The following is a 19,543-nucleotide window of genomic DNA, read 5'->3' as shown; positions in this document are numbered from 1 at the left end:
ACACAGCTGATTCCTATCCCTGCTGCTTGAATAAAGGCTCGGTCAGCATTAACCCTTCAGGTGGCACGGTATCAGCAAGCTGTTGGCATTAAGAGATGGGGTTCTGACGTGGCAAAATCTTTCCTGGTATAACAATCTGCATCTCTCGGAAAGACTGGTGATGCTGAGCTATCTGTAGCCTCCAAGAATCCGACCCCATCACTTGACTTTGTAGCAAAGCCGTTTAAGAAGAACATAACTGCTATGGGGCCTCACGTAAACGACACATACAACAAATCAGTGAGGTGGGGTGATTTGTGCCAGTTGTAACCTTGGCATCTGTAATAATAAGGCAAAAGAGGTCTGTGTTTTAGCAAGACGGACAAACGAGTGGCTGTATACCTACTGAAATACCTCGTGGCAAATACGGACCTGCTGTTGATTTGAACCAAACGAGATTTTGGCAATTACCAACAAATTACACACATCGGCTCATGTTCCTAGAATGTCACGGCTCAGAAAAGCAGAATGCCGCCCCACACCAGCCAGAGGCCGAGCTCTGTAAGCCCCTTTTCTCCTTCAGCACGCATCGCTCCGTAGCAGGAATCCCAGCCCCGCTCCCGCTTATTCATGAGGCTGCGTATGCAGGAGTGGGGAAGGGGGCAACGAAGAATTTCTTTATGAAAAAAAAAAAAAAGAAAAAAGAAAAAAAAAAGCAGCCCCATTCCTGAGACGCCGTTGCTATGGGCCTGCGGGGTTCACAACAGATGGCAGCGAGAGCCATCCCGCGCCTGGCTCTGAAGCTGTCCACTCAAGCATACCATTCGCATTCCCCGCATACCTCCGGCCCCACCGCCGCTCGGCGCAGGGCAGCCCGTCCCCAAGACGCAAGACACAGAGCTGGGATGCGAGCAGAGGGATGACATCCAGCCCTTCCACCTCCTCTGCCTTTCGCCGTCCCTCCCGGGCGCTGCGTTTTCCCACAGTCGGGTCGCGATATCCGATTTCAACGCTTTGCTTTTCAGGGTTTCAATCACTGGGAGATTTGTTAATTGGAGGCTCAGTCCCGGAGGCTGCTGATTCCTGCATCCTTGTGCTGCTCTGGGTCAGGGTGAGAGGCAAAGGAGCCCCTGAGGGGCTGATCCAGAGCGGGGCTGTGCACCTTGCTGCTCAGCACGCCTCAGGACCCCTGCTTGTGGTGAGGAAGGTGGGAGCGAGGCAGAGATCCTCTTTGCTCTGGAGGACACCATCACATCCAAATCGCTTTAGGGGAGCACAGTTCAAAGCCAAGGTCACTGCCACAAGTTCTGCTGCCTAATAGGTGTTATTAACAGCTAAAAAGTGTAACAAAAAGAGGGAAAAATGATGTAAAGAAGTAAAAGAAGTACCAGGTGGGGTAAAACATGATTTACACAGCCTAAATGGCCAGGCATACAGAAGAGAGACACCAGAAGCAGCAGCAAGGAGCTCCAGGCACAGATTTCTCCCCTGCTGCTCCATCTAGGCTTACATAGGGCACGATCATCAGCCAGAGCACCCAAAACATGCAGGGACCAGTCGAGAAACCCGCTGCCATCCCTGCTGCTGGGGAGGCCATGGTCACAGCCTCGCCCTCTGCACCCTGCCAAACCAAGGAACCAAAGCGTGGCTCTGGCTGCACAGCAAAACCTTCCCGCGTCCCGGGGCACAACCAGGCCAACGAGAAGTCAGCCCGGCACCGCTCCCCCACACAGCTGACACTTAACCGTACCGTTCTGGTCTCCTAAACCCAAACAACAGCCGTGCTGGCTCTGCAGCAAGGAATTTGAATGCGGTTTGCCTGTCGCTTGCCGATCACACATCAGAGAGGGCTCTCCGGGGCTTATTTGCATTTGGCTGCTGGAGTCACTTTTTTCCCCGGGGTCTGGGTGAGGATGGAGACAAAGCGGCAGATGCCGGAGGCTGACCACGAAGCGCGGTGCCGGCCGTGTGCAGCTGCCCACGGGCATTGTGCGGGGCTGCTCGAGGCAGCCTGGGAAACTTGCTGCTCATCAGCAGGTCCAGCCCAAACCCTTCGCCCCTCTCCTTTACGGCCGGGACTCCTGAACGCTGCCGTTGCAAAGCACCGGGGGATAAAGTTGTTTTCTGCTTCCTTTCTTCCTGATGCAGACGAGGGACAAGTGTTAAGTTTGAGGAAAGAGCATGACTTTTGCTAAAAGTCAGCTTGCGCGGCCGCATGTGCAGGCTTTTCTGTGCAGGCATGCAGGAAATTCTCCCTCCCTCTCTCACACACAATGGTTTAGATTTGGTATTTATGAGCTTAAGTTAGAAATAAAGGGGGAATGAAGTTTCCAGGTGGCTCTTTCTTTCTTTAATCTTTCCTACATTTCTCCCTCTCTTTTCTATCAGTCTTTAATCAAATTCCTGCTGTTACTTTTATTGAACAAAGGAGATGCTGGCACAGCCCTTAAGTGCCTGTGCACACGGGTTGCCCTCTAACAGCCAAGTTGCTACGATTTCTTGTTAAATGGTCCCTGCAGGCTCTAATTTCTAAAAAGCAGAAAGAAATGTCCAGGCTTTGGCAACTGAAGCAAATGTTAATATCTGATGTTTCTTCAGCCACTTGGGTTTCTGTGAGGCACTGCCTTTAACCCTTTGAAGGCTTTGGAAAGTCTTGTCTTGAAGACACCATAAAACAGACCATCTAGAGCACTAACAGCACCCCCAGGTGATTTTTTTTCCAAATCACTTAAGGGAAGTGACCACCAAATCTCTGTAATTCAGGCCACTAAGGCATCTCATCAGATCTCAGAAGCACATTCACCTTCCTTCACATTATGTGGTACAGGGCATCGAATCACACTGCTCAAGTCATTCCCAGGACAGAGAAGAAATATGCACCTGGATCATCTACAGCCCCATACGAAGAACACAGGAGATGTCAAACCACTCAAGCGGGCAGTGGATTAGGGCTCAAGGTAATCCGTTGCCTGTACAAGACTGTCCACACTAATTTGTAGCTGAGCTCTTGGCTTGTGATACGGTCTGCACGCAGCTCCCCTCAGGAGAGAGTCACAGCAGGTGGGAGATGCGAGCAGGGAAGAGCTGGTGCCCTCCTCTGCAGAGCTCCCGGCAGCCTTGCGGTGCATGGGTCCTCCAGGGGAGGACAGGAGGCTCCTCACCTCACTGCAGCCTGGGAACATGCCCCTGTGTGCAGGCAGCAGGCTGTACTGCTGGGTGATGGGATCTGTGCTCCAGAACAGCCTCTTCCCATGTGCTGTGGGGCTCATGCAGAGCAGGTTTGCCCTTAAGAGCATGCAGTTAAGCAAATGTGTGATCCTGAGAGCAGGCAGATGCACGCAGGTGGCAGCATACCTGTGCCCACCACGCACACATCTTCCTCAGGCTGGGCAGTCGGCTTGTGAGAGGGCAGTGGGGACTGAGGACGGACAGCACGTGGTCAGTCCCTCCCCAGCCACACGTTTCTTTGAATTCGGTTTTAAAGAGCTGGCTCGTAAGCAAGGCAAAAGGAGGGAATTTGGGGCAGTCCAGAGGGACTGAGAATTGGCCACTGCAAGCAGTTCTAGTTTTACTGACAAAATCCCATTGCTCTTTAAATACTGGACTAATGAATGTATATTAGGCAAGGCAGTGTGCTGTACTCACAATACGCTGCTGCTCCTGTGACCAGAACACTCTGTTTCAAGTTGCTTTTCTTAAGCAGATAACCTACAGCACAAAAATACCCCTCTCTACATAGACAGGGACCCAGACCCCACTATTCCACTAGAACCACTTCAATTGCACTGCCAACCTTCACTACATGGGCTGGATCACCAAACTGTGAAAAAATAAGGTACAGCGATTTCAGCAGCTAAAGATTTGGTCCATATTCACCCACAAAAAGCACAGACAAAGGAAACCTAAACTTTACCTTTAAAGATACCCTAGTAGCAATGAAAGAGGTAATTAGTTTAAAGATTAGTTAATGAGTTTGCTAAAGGAGTTAATGTCTCGGGAAATAATCAAAATCAAAGTTCAGTGAACTTAGTGTTATGATTCACATCCAACCCAACAGGGCGTACAGCTGTGCATAATACCCTACAGATCTTGAACAAACGTAAATTAGTGCAGGCCCATACAGGAGCTATACTCACTGCCATCTCATCAGTCTCTTCACATTCTCTTTCTGCTACCTGCAACGTGACTGCACAGATCAAACATCGCTATATCCCACCCTGCCTGGCTAGCCTGCCTATATCAAACATCGTCGCAAAGTATCTGTCTGGTTTGACACCCACTTTAAGCAACTTAACTGATAAAAGGTGAAGGCCAAAAGGAGCACCACTCACCTGAGCAGAGAGCCTTCTGGTCTGAAAAACTGGAAAATGTGCCCGCCACATCACTGTGTGTGTGTGAGTCTGATCCTCTGCTCATGAGACTCAGCGTCTTAAAAGCAGGGCATGATTTTTACCCACTGACACCAGGGTAAGTGGTGTCAGTGGGTAAAATGGCCTTATAATGGCCTTAAACATCCCCTCCAGCTCCGGAGGCTCTCCCAAGTTCACCTCCCTGCCAGCTTCAGGCACTTTTCTAGCACCAGATCGGCTTACACGGCTGCACACCTTGGCCAGTGGCAGCACCTGAGCAGCGGCACAGCGCTGGCTCCCCACCCGCTCGCTGTGAGCTTGCTCGCTCACCACAGCAGCTTTATCACCCCCACAGCACCGCCTGGCCGCTCGTCTGCCCTGCAGGCTGTGATGCTCGTGATGTTGAGCACCAAGAGGATCCCTAAGGCTCCTGTCCTCCCTCTCCCAAAGCCCTGCCGCGAGGTCTGGCTGCCTCTGCAAGCACAGAGCCGTGCCCGCTGTGCTCTGCTAGCGAGGGGCTGCTTACCTTGCAGGACAGCCGACAAAGCTCAGGTGTTCCCATCCCGGCGGAGGAGGCAGCCTGCCATTTGGGGAGCGCAGCCCTGGCCGGGGGAACGGCACAGCCGCCTGGGGGAGCGGAGCTTTAGAGATAACGCGGCGCGGATACAGGTGCTGCGCGCAGAGCCACCTCGGCGCTAATCCCGCAGTAAAAAGCAGGAGGTTTGCTCAGCACAGGCAGCTCAGATTACTGCCCTCCTACCAAGCAGTCGTCAGCAGGCCTGACGGACGGGAGCAGAGAGCGTGAGGAAAGGGGAAATGCGCTGAGTGAAAGTGCCGGCAGCTCTGTCCTGGCTGCCGCGCATCCCTGGCTGGCCCCCTCCTGTAATTAACGCCGGGCAGTTTGGGGGGAGAAGGGAGAAAAGAAACTTACATTTACTAAGCGCTTTCGGCCACCCCAACATTATTTAGTGTTTCTTTTGAAACTCACCGCCCTAATCTCATCTGAAGAAAGCGTCAGTGAGGGCTGGGGATAAAATCCCGTAGTGGAGGAGAGGGGTAGCAGGGCCAGCAGGCTCTTGCTCACTGCCTCGCATGGCAGGGCACAGTAACTCAGCTGCAGGGTCAGGGTTGAAAACGCTGCCCACAGCGGCTCCCTTCTGCCAGCCGGCCGCTCTGTGGGTCCCCCTGCACGTAGCTCTCCGCATGATGCCCACGGATGCCCAGCAGAAAACCTGCCACGCTGGGCATATCTGGAATAAGAGGCCGTTGGCCTGGCACTGCCCGGCTGCAGGAGGCTGGGCTGCCCTGTACCCGGCCGGGCTGGCTGAACATCCAGGAGAACGCTGACAACAGGCATTAAATAGATGCTACATGGTGTGCTCAGTCTGGGGCTCCTCACTACAAGAAGGATACTGAGTTGTTCGAGCATGTCCAGAGAAGAGCAGTGGGTCTGCTGAAGGGAGGAGAAAACAAGGCGTAGGAGTGACTGAGGGAACTGGGGCTGTTCAGTCCCGAGGAGGCTGAGGGCAGACCTCACCGTGTTCCACGGCCTGAAAGGAGGCTGCAATGAGGAGGGAGCCGGTCCCTTTTCTCAGGTGACAAGTGATAGGACCTGAGGAAACTGTCTCAAGTTGCACCAGCGAGGTTTATATTGGACATTAGAAAGAATTTCTTCGTGGGGAGGGTGGGCAAGCATTGGACCGGGCTGCCCAGGAAAGTGATGGAGTCCCCATCCCTGCAGGTGTTCCAGAAACGTGTGGACGTGGCACTAAGGGACATGGTTTAGTGATGGGACTTGATGATCCTGAAGGTCTTTTCCAACCCAAGCAATTCTATGATTCTGTAGATTAAATTAACCTGTTTTTCCTGAAGGGACAAAATGTTTCATTCCAGGCCAAACAGAACACACTGTTTCACTTCCACTTCACCCTAAATATTTTTTCCAGTTCAGCTGTTAGATCAAAACATATATTATTCACCATTTTGCCTATAATTTTTACCATTTTTTCTCTGCTGCAATATTCCCTTCAGCTCAGCATCACCCTCTTCCACGCAGTTAAGTTCCTGACGCCCTACAGGGAAGGAGAGCTGTGTCTCCCATTTATAAAGGGTGAGTGAGGAGTAATGCCACATACAAATATCTATCAGCAAGAGGAACTGAACCTAGTTCCCCAGGGAACACCAGCACCCTGGCAGAATTCCCCATCTCCCCAGGACAGAGAGAGGATGGCTCTCTCTTGCTGCCTCCATTCTCCTCCTGCAACTCCACCTCAGAACAGCAGTAATTTTAAGAGGCCCAGTAAACAGCAGACTGAGAAGTAACCTGAGAAGAGTTAACTGGCTCTTTTCAGCCTCGGGAAGCTGTATTTTTGTAACCAATATTTCTGATTTTAATTAGCTTAGGCATTGTTTAATAGAAAACAAACGTTATGGTGTATTTATGCAGGTATAACCTCCCCGAGAATGCTTTACATACATGTTCCGAAGGCTGATGCCATCTCGCCTCTAACGCCAAAGTCAAAGCAAGCAGAAAGCTGAAGAAAGGGGTTTTGAACGAAATTGCTCTATATTCACTGATGCAGCCAATGTTTGGGCCAGGCACGTCCATGTGACTGCTCTTTGTCCAACTGCATTTGTGCAAGGGAGAGAGGCTGCCTTTCGCTAGGAACAGGAAGACCTGTGCATATAAAAGACCAAACGATACAGCCTGTGCAGTCTCTCTTCTTCATTATTCTTTTGACTGAGATACTCCATTCACCCAGCCACAAGGGAGGAACAATGCCATCGGGTTCGGATGACCCATACAAGCCCATTCATTAAAACACGTGAAGTAGTTACAGCGACCACTTCACCCCAACGTCTGTTTTACAGCAGTAAATCCAGGCAAACTCCACTTGTAACAGGAGGATTACGTTAGCTTTCATTAGCCTTTCCTGACCCTATCTCTCTTCCAAAGGAAACCTTGGATCAAGCAGTAAAAGCCTGGACAAGTTTTTCAGAAATTGTTTTATATTCCAGGGTAATTAGCTCAGCTGAGCAAAGTAAATATTTAACCCAGCTAAGGATATGTATACATCAACACATATCCATGTCACGCAACTTACAAATCCCTTACAAACCAACCATATTTATAGGCAGCTCTTGAAATCAAAGCCATGCAACTGGAGCTTCTCACAATAAAGATGACAAAACGTACTTATTCTCACTACTCCCCCAGCAGCTGTGCTGTGAAGCTGTCATCCTGCAGTCCCGTGCACCTGGACAGGTAACCCAAACCTTGTGCAAGTCCAGGTATTTGCCCCATGGACTAAAGGTCAGCCTAGACACAATCCCAGATACAGAAGAGAGGCCCGGATCAGTCAGAGAACACATGCTTGCTTGTTTGCATTTCCATACTATCGTGATCTGATCCAGCTCCAACCTAATCCTCAGGAAATTCCAAAAGAAGGGGATTCACACCCTAAAAAGCACTTTGTCCAGCACTGGCAGAGATTTCCCAGCTTTTCCAGTGTCACTTTCTGACAAATCAAACCCCAGCCCGATTACTGCCTGAAGAAGGCAAACTAATCCAAATGCACTTGGTGAAAGAGGCAGCTAATGCAGAGTGGCAGTGGCTAGAAATTGTTGTGTTTCTAAAACAGGCTCAGGTGAGGGGTCAGCCTTTAATGTCCTATACAGCCTAACACTTTACGGTGGCCGGCATCTTTTTTTTAAGGCATTTTCTCACTGTCCCCATCAGACGCCTAGATCTTTTTTTTCAAAAATGGTATCTAGATCTTCTCCACGCTTACCATGTTTCACTGTGGGAAATTTCCTAAAAGCCTGGCAGCCCTAAGCTGTAGCTAATTAAATCCTAGACAGTAAGCCCATTGCCAGTGATTTCAAAATTACATTCTGTTCATCTCTTAGCTGTCTGCCCTGTGTTTCATACTGACCTTTCCTAATGATATAGGGACCGCAAACGTTTTGATGAAATGAAGAGAAAACTCCTCTAATGAAACAGTGATGCTTGAGATAGTTAAAAACTTGACAGTTTGATCCAACACACGGACAAATTTTAAAGCCTTTAGTTAGCTGGGAACCTGCTGTGCTGATCTCAGAAATGCTGTATAAATGACACGTCAGGCCTTTGGCTGATGGCACCCATCTGCATCACCTGAGGACCTGTCTCATCACGTAAGACTTCACTGAAGGCTCATTTTTATGTGTGTTTAAAAGATGCACTGTAAAAGAGCCCAAAAACTTCATGGAACAGAGCCTCAGCAACACCTGGCAGACAGGAGAGGGGAGCAGGGGCAGAGTAGAAAGCTGTGGAGGAATTCACAACTCAACATACAACAGCGCGAGTCACAAGACCACCCTGCCAGCCCTTTACCGCTGCTAATGCCAGCTTTGGCCTCCCCAGCTGTCAGTCTTACAACTTCCATGTGTACCAAACCTCCCTTTCTCCTGTTCCCCCAGTCATCATCGCTGAGCAAAAACTAGCCCCAGCGCAGAGCAGCTCTTTGGAAACACGCTCCTACATTGCTGAAGAGCGGGGAGGGAGCCAGTGCCTTTTCTAATTAAATTTCATTCACAAAACTTGGATTTATTTGATGCAATTTTTTGGCGCGCTGTCAAATACGACACAAAATTACATTAGTGTCATAAGAGGAAAGGATTAGTCCAAAGAGTTCTTTGAAGAACTGTGTTGGCACTTGGCTTTTTGTAAAAATGCCAGCAGCTTCCCCTCGCTCTAGGAACAGCCCATTTTCTCCTGGTCAATGAGGGAAATCACTGCTCAGTGAGGGTCTGAGCCAAAGCCTTTCTGAGTCTGTGGGAATCTTTCCACCAATTTCCACGGGCTCCAGTCGGCCCTGAGCCTCAGATGTCAGTCGGACTGACATCTTCCTCCCACACTTCCATACTTCCCTATGGTCATTTATCAGCTAGAGTAAAAGTCTATTTTTTTGTTTGTTTTTCCATTTTTTAAAGAAAGTCTTAGTTATAGCAATTGGCTGCTGAAAGAAAAATCACTTTATAGCTATGGCATGGGTATACGTGTTAGAAAATGGCTGAGTTTAATTCCTAATCTTGCCAGAGGGGTCTTAAAATGAGTTAACTGGGACCAGATTTGTCTGAGAACACATCACTGTCCATACCATGGTAGAACAGAGGCCCACATATCCCAGCATCTTCTCCCTGACAGTGCCCAAAAGCAGACACATCATGAAGAGAGAGGAGCAGAACAAATACAAATATGTGCACAATGTCCTGCCAGCCCCGGGAGGCAGCCCCTGCCATGGGGCTGGTGTTTGCAGGGGGTGTATTCCTGGTGAATACACCTCCTGGGTGAGCTCTGCACCCGCTCAGTGCCTGAATTAGCCAGCTTCCTCCGACGCCCCTGGTCTCAGTGCCACGCTGTGTTTCTCCTCCCAGCATCTCTCCCACGGCTCATTGTTCAGACAAGGGGGCACGGGAACAGGGCTGTGCCAAGAGAATAAGCTGAAAAAAAACAAGTCCTGGGGGAGATCTGCAGAGAAGTATGAAAACGAACACACAGATTACAGTTATAGCCATGGATAAGCTTAATCCTTTCTTTTGGTACAGTTTTTAGCACAAAAGGAAAACGAGGATAGTGTTTTCTGTCACTACTCCTCCTTTACACGACTTGCATATTTAGCCTGAAGGCACTGTGAGATGGGAACAGATTGCAGGCACTGTTTGGGGCAGACACAAACTACCAGTTACTGAAAGCAGAACGTAACTGTCTTGAATACTGATCTTTGCTATGTCTTCATCTCTGTGTTTAGTGTTTACTTATACCTCACTACATGTATAAAACTGCCCCAGAAAGTGAGAAATGCAGACAAATGTCTTTCACTCTACATAAAATACACAATGAGAAGTGGGTAAGCGTGCACCTGTGGGACAGCTGGAATCAGGAGCAGCAGCAGCCAGGCACTTTATTTGCTGAATCTATCTCAGCAGTGATGGCCAGCACCGAGCCCCCAGCACCAGCTCCCCACTCCAGCTATCACTGACTCACGTGAGCAGATTCACTCGTGGGTTGCTGCTAAGGACAAGGCTGATGGAGGGCTCTTACCTCAGCAGTGCTATGCTTGTGTGCCATCAGGTCCCACGTTGAGCCTCAGGAGCACAAGATTTTATGGCAGCTACATGCTTCAGGAATGGAATGTGCTTCATCTTTGATACAAGACTATATATGCTACCTACATAATATTTGAACAGACTTCCTACAGTAGCTTGTATCTGTATGATAGGACATTTCCTAAAAACGTGTTTCACATCTTGGAGGCATGCAGCATGTTTTGCTGAAGACCGTGGATATTTGAGATTTTTGCTTCATGCAGTCTCACTAGCTGTGCAGATACAAGAATCATCATTGCAGACCCTCACATCCCAGGTTGGAGCCTACCAACACCCGAGGAGAGCTCTACAGGACCCAAGCATTTCAGCGTGTACCGAGTACGGACCTACAACATCAGTCATTCTCTGCAGAGAAATTTTTCCACTAACAAATTTTAATCGAGCTTTGCATTCATTAACCAAGACCAATGCTGGATCCACGAGTTTAGAGAATCACAGGCCCGAATACTGACCTGAGGTAACTCATCTGAATGCCACTCAAGCCAACGGAGCTGGTTTACGCCCACTGAGAGCGCAGACCAAACTGCCCATGGCAAGCTGACTTCACGACACACTGATGTCTCAACAACTTCATGTTTTCACCTCTGCCCTCCCTGCACCAGGCAACAGCGAACACCACAGCAACTCGAAGGAATGGCTTGTAGGAGGCCCTAGTTCAAGCAGCACTTGTGCTCGAAAGGGTGTTAGGAAGGAGAGCTGTCGTCCCTGTGGCTGCTGTTGCCTGCAGCATGATATTCACAGAGCAGCTACATTTGCCATCATGCCTCACTGATCTAATTGCTGCTGTTATGAACATGTTGAATGTAAAACTATGTAAACAGTGTGACGCTCTGACAGCCATTCTTGCTTACTGACCTGTGGAAAAGTCTATTTTTGGCAGCTGCTGTAGGCCACTATGGTCGTTGTAAAGCAGACAAGGCAGCGCACGCATTTTGAGCCTTATCTTCAGCCGACATAAGCGTGCACAGTAGAGTCAGATTGAATTGATACAGCTGAAAGGGTCTGGGACTTTTTACATTGCATCCAACTTGCTTAGGTACTCAAGTTGGACAGGAAGCAACAGAAGAAACCAAACTGGGAAAAAAAAAAAAAAAAATCAAACAAAAAAACACCTTCCACAATTAAACTGAGCATTATTTCTATGGCTTGTAGCTTTAGCTTTCAAACCCTCAGTCTCCTCCAGCTGGTTAAAGATCAGCTGAGTATCAAAAACTATCTAAGGCGGTTTGCTGAGGACAGTACGCAAGACTCCTCCGATGAAATTAAACAAACTGGTCTCTTCAGTTCCTCATAGTGATTCACAACTGACTGTTGCCAATCTGGCAAGCCATGAGCAAAAAGATCTCCCCAGCATCAGCCTGTGGATGCCTCAGGCTTGATGGAGCTGGTTCTGCTCACACCTGCAGTCAGAGGCATTTGTCACCAGCAGTGATATAAATATACTGAAGACTATCATGGGAAATACTTGTGGAGAGCCTCGCTTCTTGGCTCACTCCCGTAGTCTGTCAGCAGTGGAGGGACAGTTCCTTCTTCCCTGTAGCACGCTGCTATCTTGTCTCTTTGCCCAGTGATAATTCTTAAGGCTGTTCCCCTCACTCACTATTTATCCATGGCAATTTGATCTGGCTAGCAGGATTGAGTGCTCAAAACAGCAGTATTCTTTCTGTCTGATTGCTTGGGTCTGAAATGTGTCAGAATGAAATGGATGTGCTTTCTCTTGAGCCAGCAGGCAGAAATGTCCTGAAAAGCCCTGTATTGAAAAGTAGGAAAGGGGAAGGAGAAGCAGGTGATTTTGCTGTGTAGTTCTGAACATCTTACGGATCACACCTCAGAAAAAGGACTAGAATAGACCACCACACTGAATCCACCTTGCCAGCAGCAAGCACCACAAATTACTTATTACAACAGCAGGGGATGTGAGGCCGGAAACTGTAACTCGGTGTAGCAGGGAGTGGAAAGTGCACCTAAGGTGCACTCACTAGGGCTCTGTAACTCTCTGACATGCAAAGCACCTCACTCTGGCTTATTCAGGCTTCAGCACAATAAATGTGAAGCATCAGCAAGCTTCTCCAGGGCACAGCAGCTGCAGACCTGGGGTCTACAGGAATACACAAATACATACTTACCTGAGTCTGCTGTCCTGAATGAACGGGCAAAACAAGTACAGGGAAGAAGCAAGAAATGGGCATAAAGAAACAAATGGGCTTTAGGAACAGCCTCTTAGATGAGTTAAGATACAAGCAGCCTTGTTAGGGAACCAAAGGAAAGCTGAACACGCTCATAAACTGTCATCGAGGGCTCCTGAGCTAACAATGATACACAGAAAATGCAACTAGAGAGCATCCTTGAAAAAACATTCACCAGACATCTCCCAAATAAGGATCATCTCAGGGATTAGGCACAGTATTTACTTAGCACTAGGGTTCAATTTCTGCTTCTGCAGAGATCTTCTACGTCATATCAAGCAAATCATTCAATCACTCTCTGCCTCAGCTTCTCATCTGCGAATGGACCAGTTATACTTTATCTGGCTGCTAAAGGCTGTTAACCCTCCAGAAGAGGAATTGCCATTTAGTAGGAGTTTGCCAAGAGGCAGCACAAAAGGCTCCTTTCCAGCTCCGAGCAAGAGATGTAGCAAACCCGAAATGCAGTTATTCTGACCGCTAAGTCTCCTGCAGCTCTCACACATGCCAACGCAAACCACCCCGTCTGTTGATCTTTACATTGCAACATCATATGCTAACAACCTGAAGATATTTACAAAAGGATGTCTTGGGTGGCCTAATCTACGTGGCTTTGCCACATCCCTGTCCCATGACTGCAGCGTAACTGCTTTTGGTACCACCTGCACAGGACAGAAATCCAAATGGCAGTTCAGGGTATAGGTTTACTTTCCATAGTGGTAGACTTTAGTAACCCTTTTCACTGCCATTCTTTCAGTCACATATTGATACATTTACACTACTCCCTTCAGTGCTGATCAATTTACTTTTGGTCCGGAAAGAATCAGCTCACCGCATCTTTCAACAGCTTGGGATCACTGTGGTCTTGTCTGCTCTGGGTTTCCAGACACTTACTCTGATCTCACTGACACAGATGTTACAGAGGCAAACACTGTGTTTAACGACAGTTTACTTCTCTGCAAAACTGTAAAACACCTTTCTCTGACAATTCATCTCTTGTGCTAGGGAAGCATGGGGAGGCGCTAACCTCTGGAAAAGGCTGTAACTTTGATTTTGAAGCAATGGACTAGACACCTCTCTTTCAAAACCAGATCCAGGGCCTATGAAGTGTTTGTAATGGGTAAGGTGCTTCTTCTTCTGAATTATTCTTCACACATTTGAATTAAAAAGATGTTAGCAAAGCCAAACTTGCCTGAAGTTGTCATGATTCCAAATCCACGTTAAGCTTATGAGCAAGGAAGTAGAAAGCTCATAAATTCACAACTTCACATGTGTCTCCTTCTGCAAGTTCCTCCCCAGCATCAGCAGGATGTTTGCACAGAAGTAAAAGGCAGACTAAGGTCTTCATACACTACCTACTCTGGTGCTGCTCATTGGTTTATAACAATTCATTTATATTCAGTATTGCTGTAAGATAAGCCATTTTTGTCATTTCTATTTATTCTCCTCTTTCCTCTCAGACTGAATTTTCTCTGGTTTTCTCTTCACACTCCCAATATTGCAAATGTTACCACTCTTTTCCTTCACTAAAGTGCCCAATAACAAAATGGTGACTACAGCTGCTGATGGATCAGTACCAAGCTTTGCAGATGACATTCCGAGGAAAATAACAGAATATTGCATCAAACCATCTGCAGACCCAGCAAGGTTTTGCAACATTAATTTTTGTTTAATAACATGTAAAGGCGCACGCTACTGCAATAGGCACTAAAAGCTTACCTTTGTCCTAGAAAAAAAAACACTGAGATTAAATAGCAATCTGCGTATGCTATGCAGGCAACACAAATATATGGAGTGGTTCAAATGTACTCTGTATGTCCTTTGATGTTCTTCCTACAAAACATCTGAATAAAAAATCCAAGCTTTCTGTCTGTTGTGATGTCTCGTGTCTTCATCACACCGCTAAAGACAGCTCCTGAGGTTTTTAATGTGAGAAACAAACAATCAAACCTTCAAAAACATGCTGACCTTGAATAGGCTTTGGAGAGAACCAAAAAGACAGACAACAAGCAGACTTTGCTATTGTTTGTGTATGACTTTCAAGGGGTAAAGTCCATGTCCGTATGCATTTGTGTCACTCCCTAAGCAAGAGTTCTCATGAATCCTGAAATCACACACTGAAAATTCACGTCACAGATGACTGTTCAGAGAACGTTAGGACTGCTGCTATTTGCAGCAAGCAAACCTAATCCACTTGAGTTAAATTGTCACGAGCAACTTACAAAAACCAGTACCTTAGGCACTCCAAACATAATTTATTTTCAGTCAATGTAGTACTGCAAAGCATTTTCTTCTTGTCCACGTAACAAAAACCAAACCCCAAACGGGGTTGTTGAAGCACATTAGTGCTTCCTTTACCAGTCCTAATGGCTAAACACATTAGGTCTGGGGTAAAGATAACCTGCACATATTTGGTGCTGTAGCTTTATCTCAAGTCTGGCTTGCAAACCTTTGTTTGTTCGCATTTTATCACATAGATAGCAGCCTGCCCAGCAGCATCCCTCTATGTGACATGAAGGCTTTATGTGGCTGATATTCTGTAATGAGTTGCTTTCCTTAATTTCTTTTGCATCTAGCTACATTTCATTAAATATTGTTGGAAGCTTTTATTAAATGTAGAAGCTCACTTTCCTCTCACTACTTTCCTATTTCCCACCATTCTCCTCTGGGATCTTTCTTTTATCCCTTCTCTTGCACTGGAGAGAAAATCTTTGTCTTTTACCTTGTCATCAGCTGGCCAAAGAGCAGAGACCTGCCACCTTTGGGGACTGGGAGAATTCAGGCAACCTCTAACTGACTACCCACAAAACAGTCAGACCTCACATTTTTTTCATTTGCTACTTTCTCAGCCCATGCCAGCACTGCAGGGGCAGCTGGGACTATGTTGAATCACCTGAAGGATGGGCTCTTAGCTCTTAATTGTAATTTTTCAGTTTTAAGTTTATGGTTTATGGATTTACTGAGCTTTAAATGTGCTTTGAAGAACCTTGGCAAGAGGGTATTATGTGAATGTAATACCTCTTAAAGTAAGTGTGATACAGTATTCCAAACAAGGAAAACATCAAATACCCCTGAAAATTCCTTTTAAAAGGAGAAGAAAAGCTGAAAAGGCCTTAGGAACTTAAAAATAATGGAGAAAGGAACCATTAAGCTACACTGTGAAGTATAATTTTGAAATATATAAAACACTGGTGGCTGATTCTTAACTTTTTGCGAGGTTGATCACTTCCTCCTTCAATAACTGATCACCTTCAATAAGAGTAATGTGACCAATGTCCTTTAGGATTGGCTACATGAACTGGGTGTCTCGTGATTCCTCCTGCATGTGAAAAAACAGTCACGGACGTGAAGAAGCAGCTCATTTTCTCTTTTAGCTTGAGAGACCTCAAAACTTTGTAAGAAATGTCTTCCACTCATTCAGGCATTTCCCAAGGAAATATTAGGAACTGTTGAATTTTGTCCTGGCTATGACACTGCTGACTTTGAGTACCTCACTTCTGCTTGTAAGCACATACAGATGCATACATAGATATCAATGTTTTTATGTACATGCACATGTGTGAATACATATCCAGACAGAGACAGAGTTTTTATCACTCCCTGGGACTCCAAGGTCTGCAAACTTGATTTTTCTTGTTCCCTTTTCTCATTCCTTTTATTTTTTCCCTCCCAAGTAGACAGTATAAACCTGAGAAAAAAATCACTTTAGACCAAAGAGAACCAGTTAATTCACTATTTCACATCAGCAAAACTAAATTGAGATGTGACAGAAAAATGTTAGCTTGAATTGAACATTTGTTCAGTCAGTACTGATTACAATTTACATGGATCTTAAGTAAAAGCCATTTGTTTTTGGAAAACACTCAAGCTGCAATCAACTGCATTTGCAAATATCCTCCCAGTGGATACAAACGATCTACCAGTTCAGTATATGAAGATCCAGATTTTGTCATAAGGCCATTGTCAGTACCTGAAGACGCTTCATGTAAACAACACAATACAGCCAGCAGAGCATGAAATATACTCCAGAAAACAGAAGGGTGTCTGAGCCCTTCATGCCTGCCCTATTCAGACATTACCCCTCGGATGTTAGCCAGTTGTTCCAACTTAGTGACTCATGCTGACACCTTTTGTTTGGCTAATGACAGCTCCTCAGCTATGCTGATCTTGACCCAGATTCCTCTCTGGCTGAGCATGGAAATTCAGGACAGAGCACTCCATGAAGTGATACCAGCTATCACCTAACTGGCACAGAAAAAGACTGTTTGGACATGCCAGCACTAGGAAACATACAGGATGCATCTCTATTAAGGTCTTAAGACCACAATTTTAGATCCAAACGTCTGTGATTCAAAGTGGACATAAAGTTCTGTGGCTTGACCCTATCACAAACATTTATTCTTCATACCTCCAGAAGGTATTGGCAGATTTTGTGTAGCTGAGTTAAGCGCAGCACACCACCAGACCCAGCATGCAGGCATTGCTACTCATTACCCTTTACAAGGCCTTTGGCAGCCAGGGAAATGGATGTGTGAGGAAAGATCGCTCATTCAGTGATAATACAGAGGTTGCTGCTAAAAAGATGCAGGTGAAGTGGCTGCTCTTCCCCCTGGATCGCACCCTGAGTGCCATACTGATCAAGCTGCTCTCTGTCAGCATGGCAACTCTATCACTTACCTGCGGAACATTAAACAGCTCCAAATCCTGTTGTGGCCAGTGGAAATCTTTGTGCTGTCACAGTGACCGTGATAAAACAGAGCAAATGAGGCAGGAGCTATGTACAGAATTGCCACCCTTTTGAATGAAGCCCCCGGTACTTTAAAGGACGAAGGGGGACTGCCTGTAAATCTGAACAGGATTCCTGGACTGCCAGGTGGCGGGATAGCAGTGGAAGACATTTGGATAAGTAGTTCACATACTTGGATGCAATAGTGACAAAGGAGTCATAGAAATGTTTGCAGAAAGGAACAAATGATTGCCCTCGGGCTCATGCCTGTGTGCTTAAAACAAGGCTACTGCCAAGATCAGGCTGTAGGCATTCAGCTGGAGATGTGAGGGGGGTGGTTGTGGTACCCTGCAGGGCAGGAGAGAGGGAGTGTTGTGTCTTGCCTACCTGCGGACGACTAGCTTCAGTTTCTTGTAGGACCCTTTCACCAGGGAGATGGCCTCTCTCCTGGAGCTGCTCAGTTCCACCTCATTGATGTTCACCACCTCGTCACCAGCCTGCAGCTTGGAAGGCAGGGAGTCTGCTTTACCTCCCTCTTCGATCTGCACAGGAAAGAGAGAAAGCGATGGTGAGGCACGCCTATTTGGAAGCAGTAATTGCCAGCAAAACGGTGATGGAACATCTCCTGATAAGAGCACCCCAGCATGAGCCCAAGGGCCAAGCCTGGATTAAAAGACCTTTGATGTGATTTTCTGGTTCAGGCTCCTCTGCATGATCTGACTGCCCGGTTAACAACAGCTTGCTGCTTAGAGGCCAGCAACAGAGCAGATGCACACAGGTGTATGCAGTTAGTAACATGCAGCAGCTCTGCAGGGTTTTTCAGCTAGGGATTTCAAAGAACAGTATAAAAGGAAATAGAAAGTTATTTTAATTTTATGAGAAGGTAAGTATCTTGCCCAAGGCTATGCAGTGGCAAATCCAGAAGGAGAATCCTAGGGCACTTTCCTCTTGGTTTTGTATAGTCCACTGTGTATGCTGTGTAGTCTTCAATGCCCATTGGTTCTCCATCAGTGTGCCAGCAGCAATGTACCAAGTCTGCACAGAAGTGAGAGACAGGGCAGAGGAGAAGGAAACAGGGCCCAGAATCTCGGACTCCTGCCCCTGTGCAAAGTGAGAGGTTCATACTGACAGAGCGATACTGAGTATTAGCAGAGGACAAGGTTACATACATACAACACACTGAATCCTGAGCTTCTGCAGAATGAAATGCAACCAAAATAGCTTTTATTACAAAACTTGCCACCACAGAATCTGATATTCAAAGCACCCAGCAGTCCATGTTCAACAGAAGCTGTAACTGGTGTTAGCAATTGTCTCGTGAGCCACAACAAATTACAACGTCTTATGGCACCCTGGAAGTATAACCTCTTCTGTCAGTCCTTCACCTCCCCAGACATCACACCAAAACAAAAACTGGATTCAGACTCTGATCTAGTGAGCAGACGTAGTATTTGCAGGGGTGCCACTTTCTGAGAAGTGAAACTGCACGCACACTTCTACAAGCTACTTTTACTTCAAGCCACATCGGGTAAGGTGTAATTGAGCCACAACTCAAACAAGAAGCTCAGCTCGTGCAGACACATTACCCAGACCTTTTACTAGTACATTAGTTTCAGTGTAAGTGGTGATTTCTCACAGGCTAAGCCAGTCTGTTCTTCTGAACAACAGTTCTCCAGCTCCTGTATTTTGTAACACTTAAAATCTGACTTCCACAAACATTAGCTAATCAGTTCTCCTACCTCCCTACACAGGTAGGTAAAAATCATTGGTATTCATCCTACCAGGAAGTCCTTCCACTAATGAATGATTTTTTTTTCTTTTCTTTGTGAGAATGGATAAAACCACAGGAATGAGACTTCATATAAAGAGTCTTGTATCACAATTAACAGGAAGGGCGAGAGATGAAACATTAGACCTTGCTGCCAGCACAAATAAATAACAAACGAAAAAATGCAATGCGGTATCACTCCAGTTTGTTGCTGCTGTAAAGAAACACAGGTGGGTAGCATTTAAACTAAGTAAAATAGACTGGGACAATACAGGTTAGATTAACCTGCAATACAAGAAACAGAAGGGAGTTTGTTTATTGTCTTTTCTTTTTTTTTTTTCTTTGTTATGTTAGATCACATATAATAGAAAAAAGGCATTCTTGGACC

General features: G+C 46.6%; 1 protein-coding gene across 5 annotated transcripts in view; it reads right to left on the bottom strand.

The window, feature by feature from the left end:
* The window catches only part of SHROOM3 (shroom family member 3), a 139,051-nt gene that overhangs the window by 80,313 nt on the left and 39,195 nt on the right, over positions 1 to 19,543 (bottom strand). The window contains exon 2 of one of the 5 annotated variants that reach the window (XM_082759424.1): positions 17,775 to 17,929. In XM_082759424.1, the coding sequence (XP_082615550.1) occupies positions 17,775 to 17,929 (155 nt within the window). Of the gene's footprint in view, positions 1 to 820; positions 842 to 4,854; positions 5,005 to 10,413; positions 10,578 to 17,774; positions 17,930 to 19,543 lie in introns of those variants that run through there. The other 4 variants (XM_082759427.1, XM_082759429.1, XM_082759425.1 and 1 more) reach the window with 4 other exon arrangements.

The sequence above is a fragment of the Aythya marila genome (assembly GCF_965140915.1).
Source record: "Aythya marila genome assembly, chromosome: 4".
NCBI lineage: Eukaryota > Metazoa > Chordata > Aves > Anseriformes > Anatidae > Aythya > Aythya marila.
The sequence above is the reverse complement of the archived record's forward strand: the minus strand, read 5'-3'. Positions and strand labels throughout refer to the sequence as shown.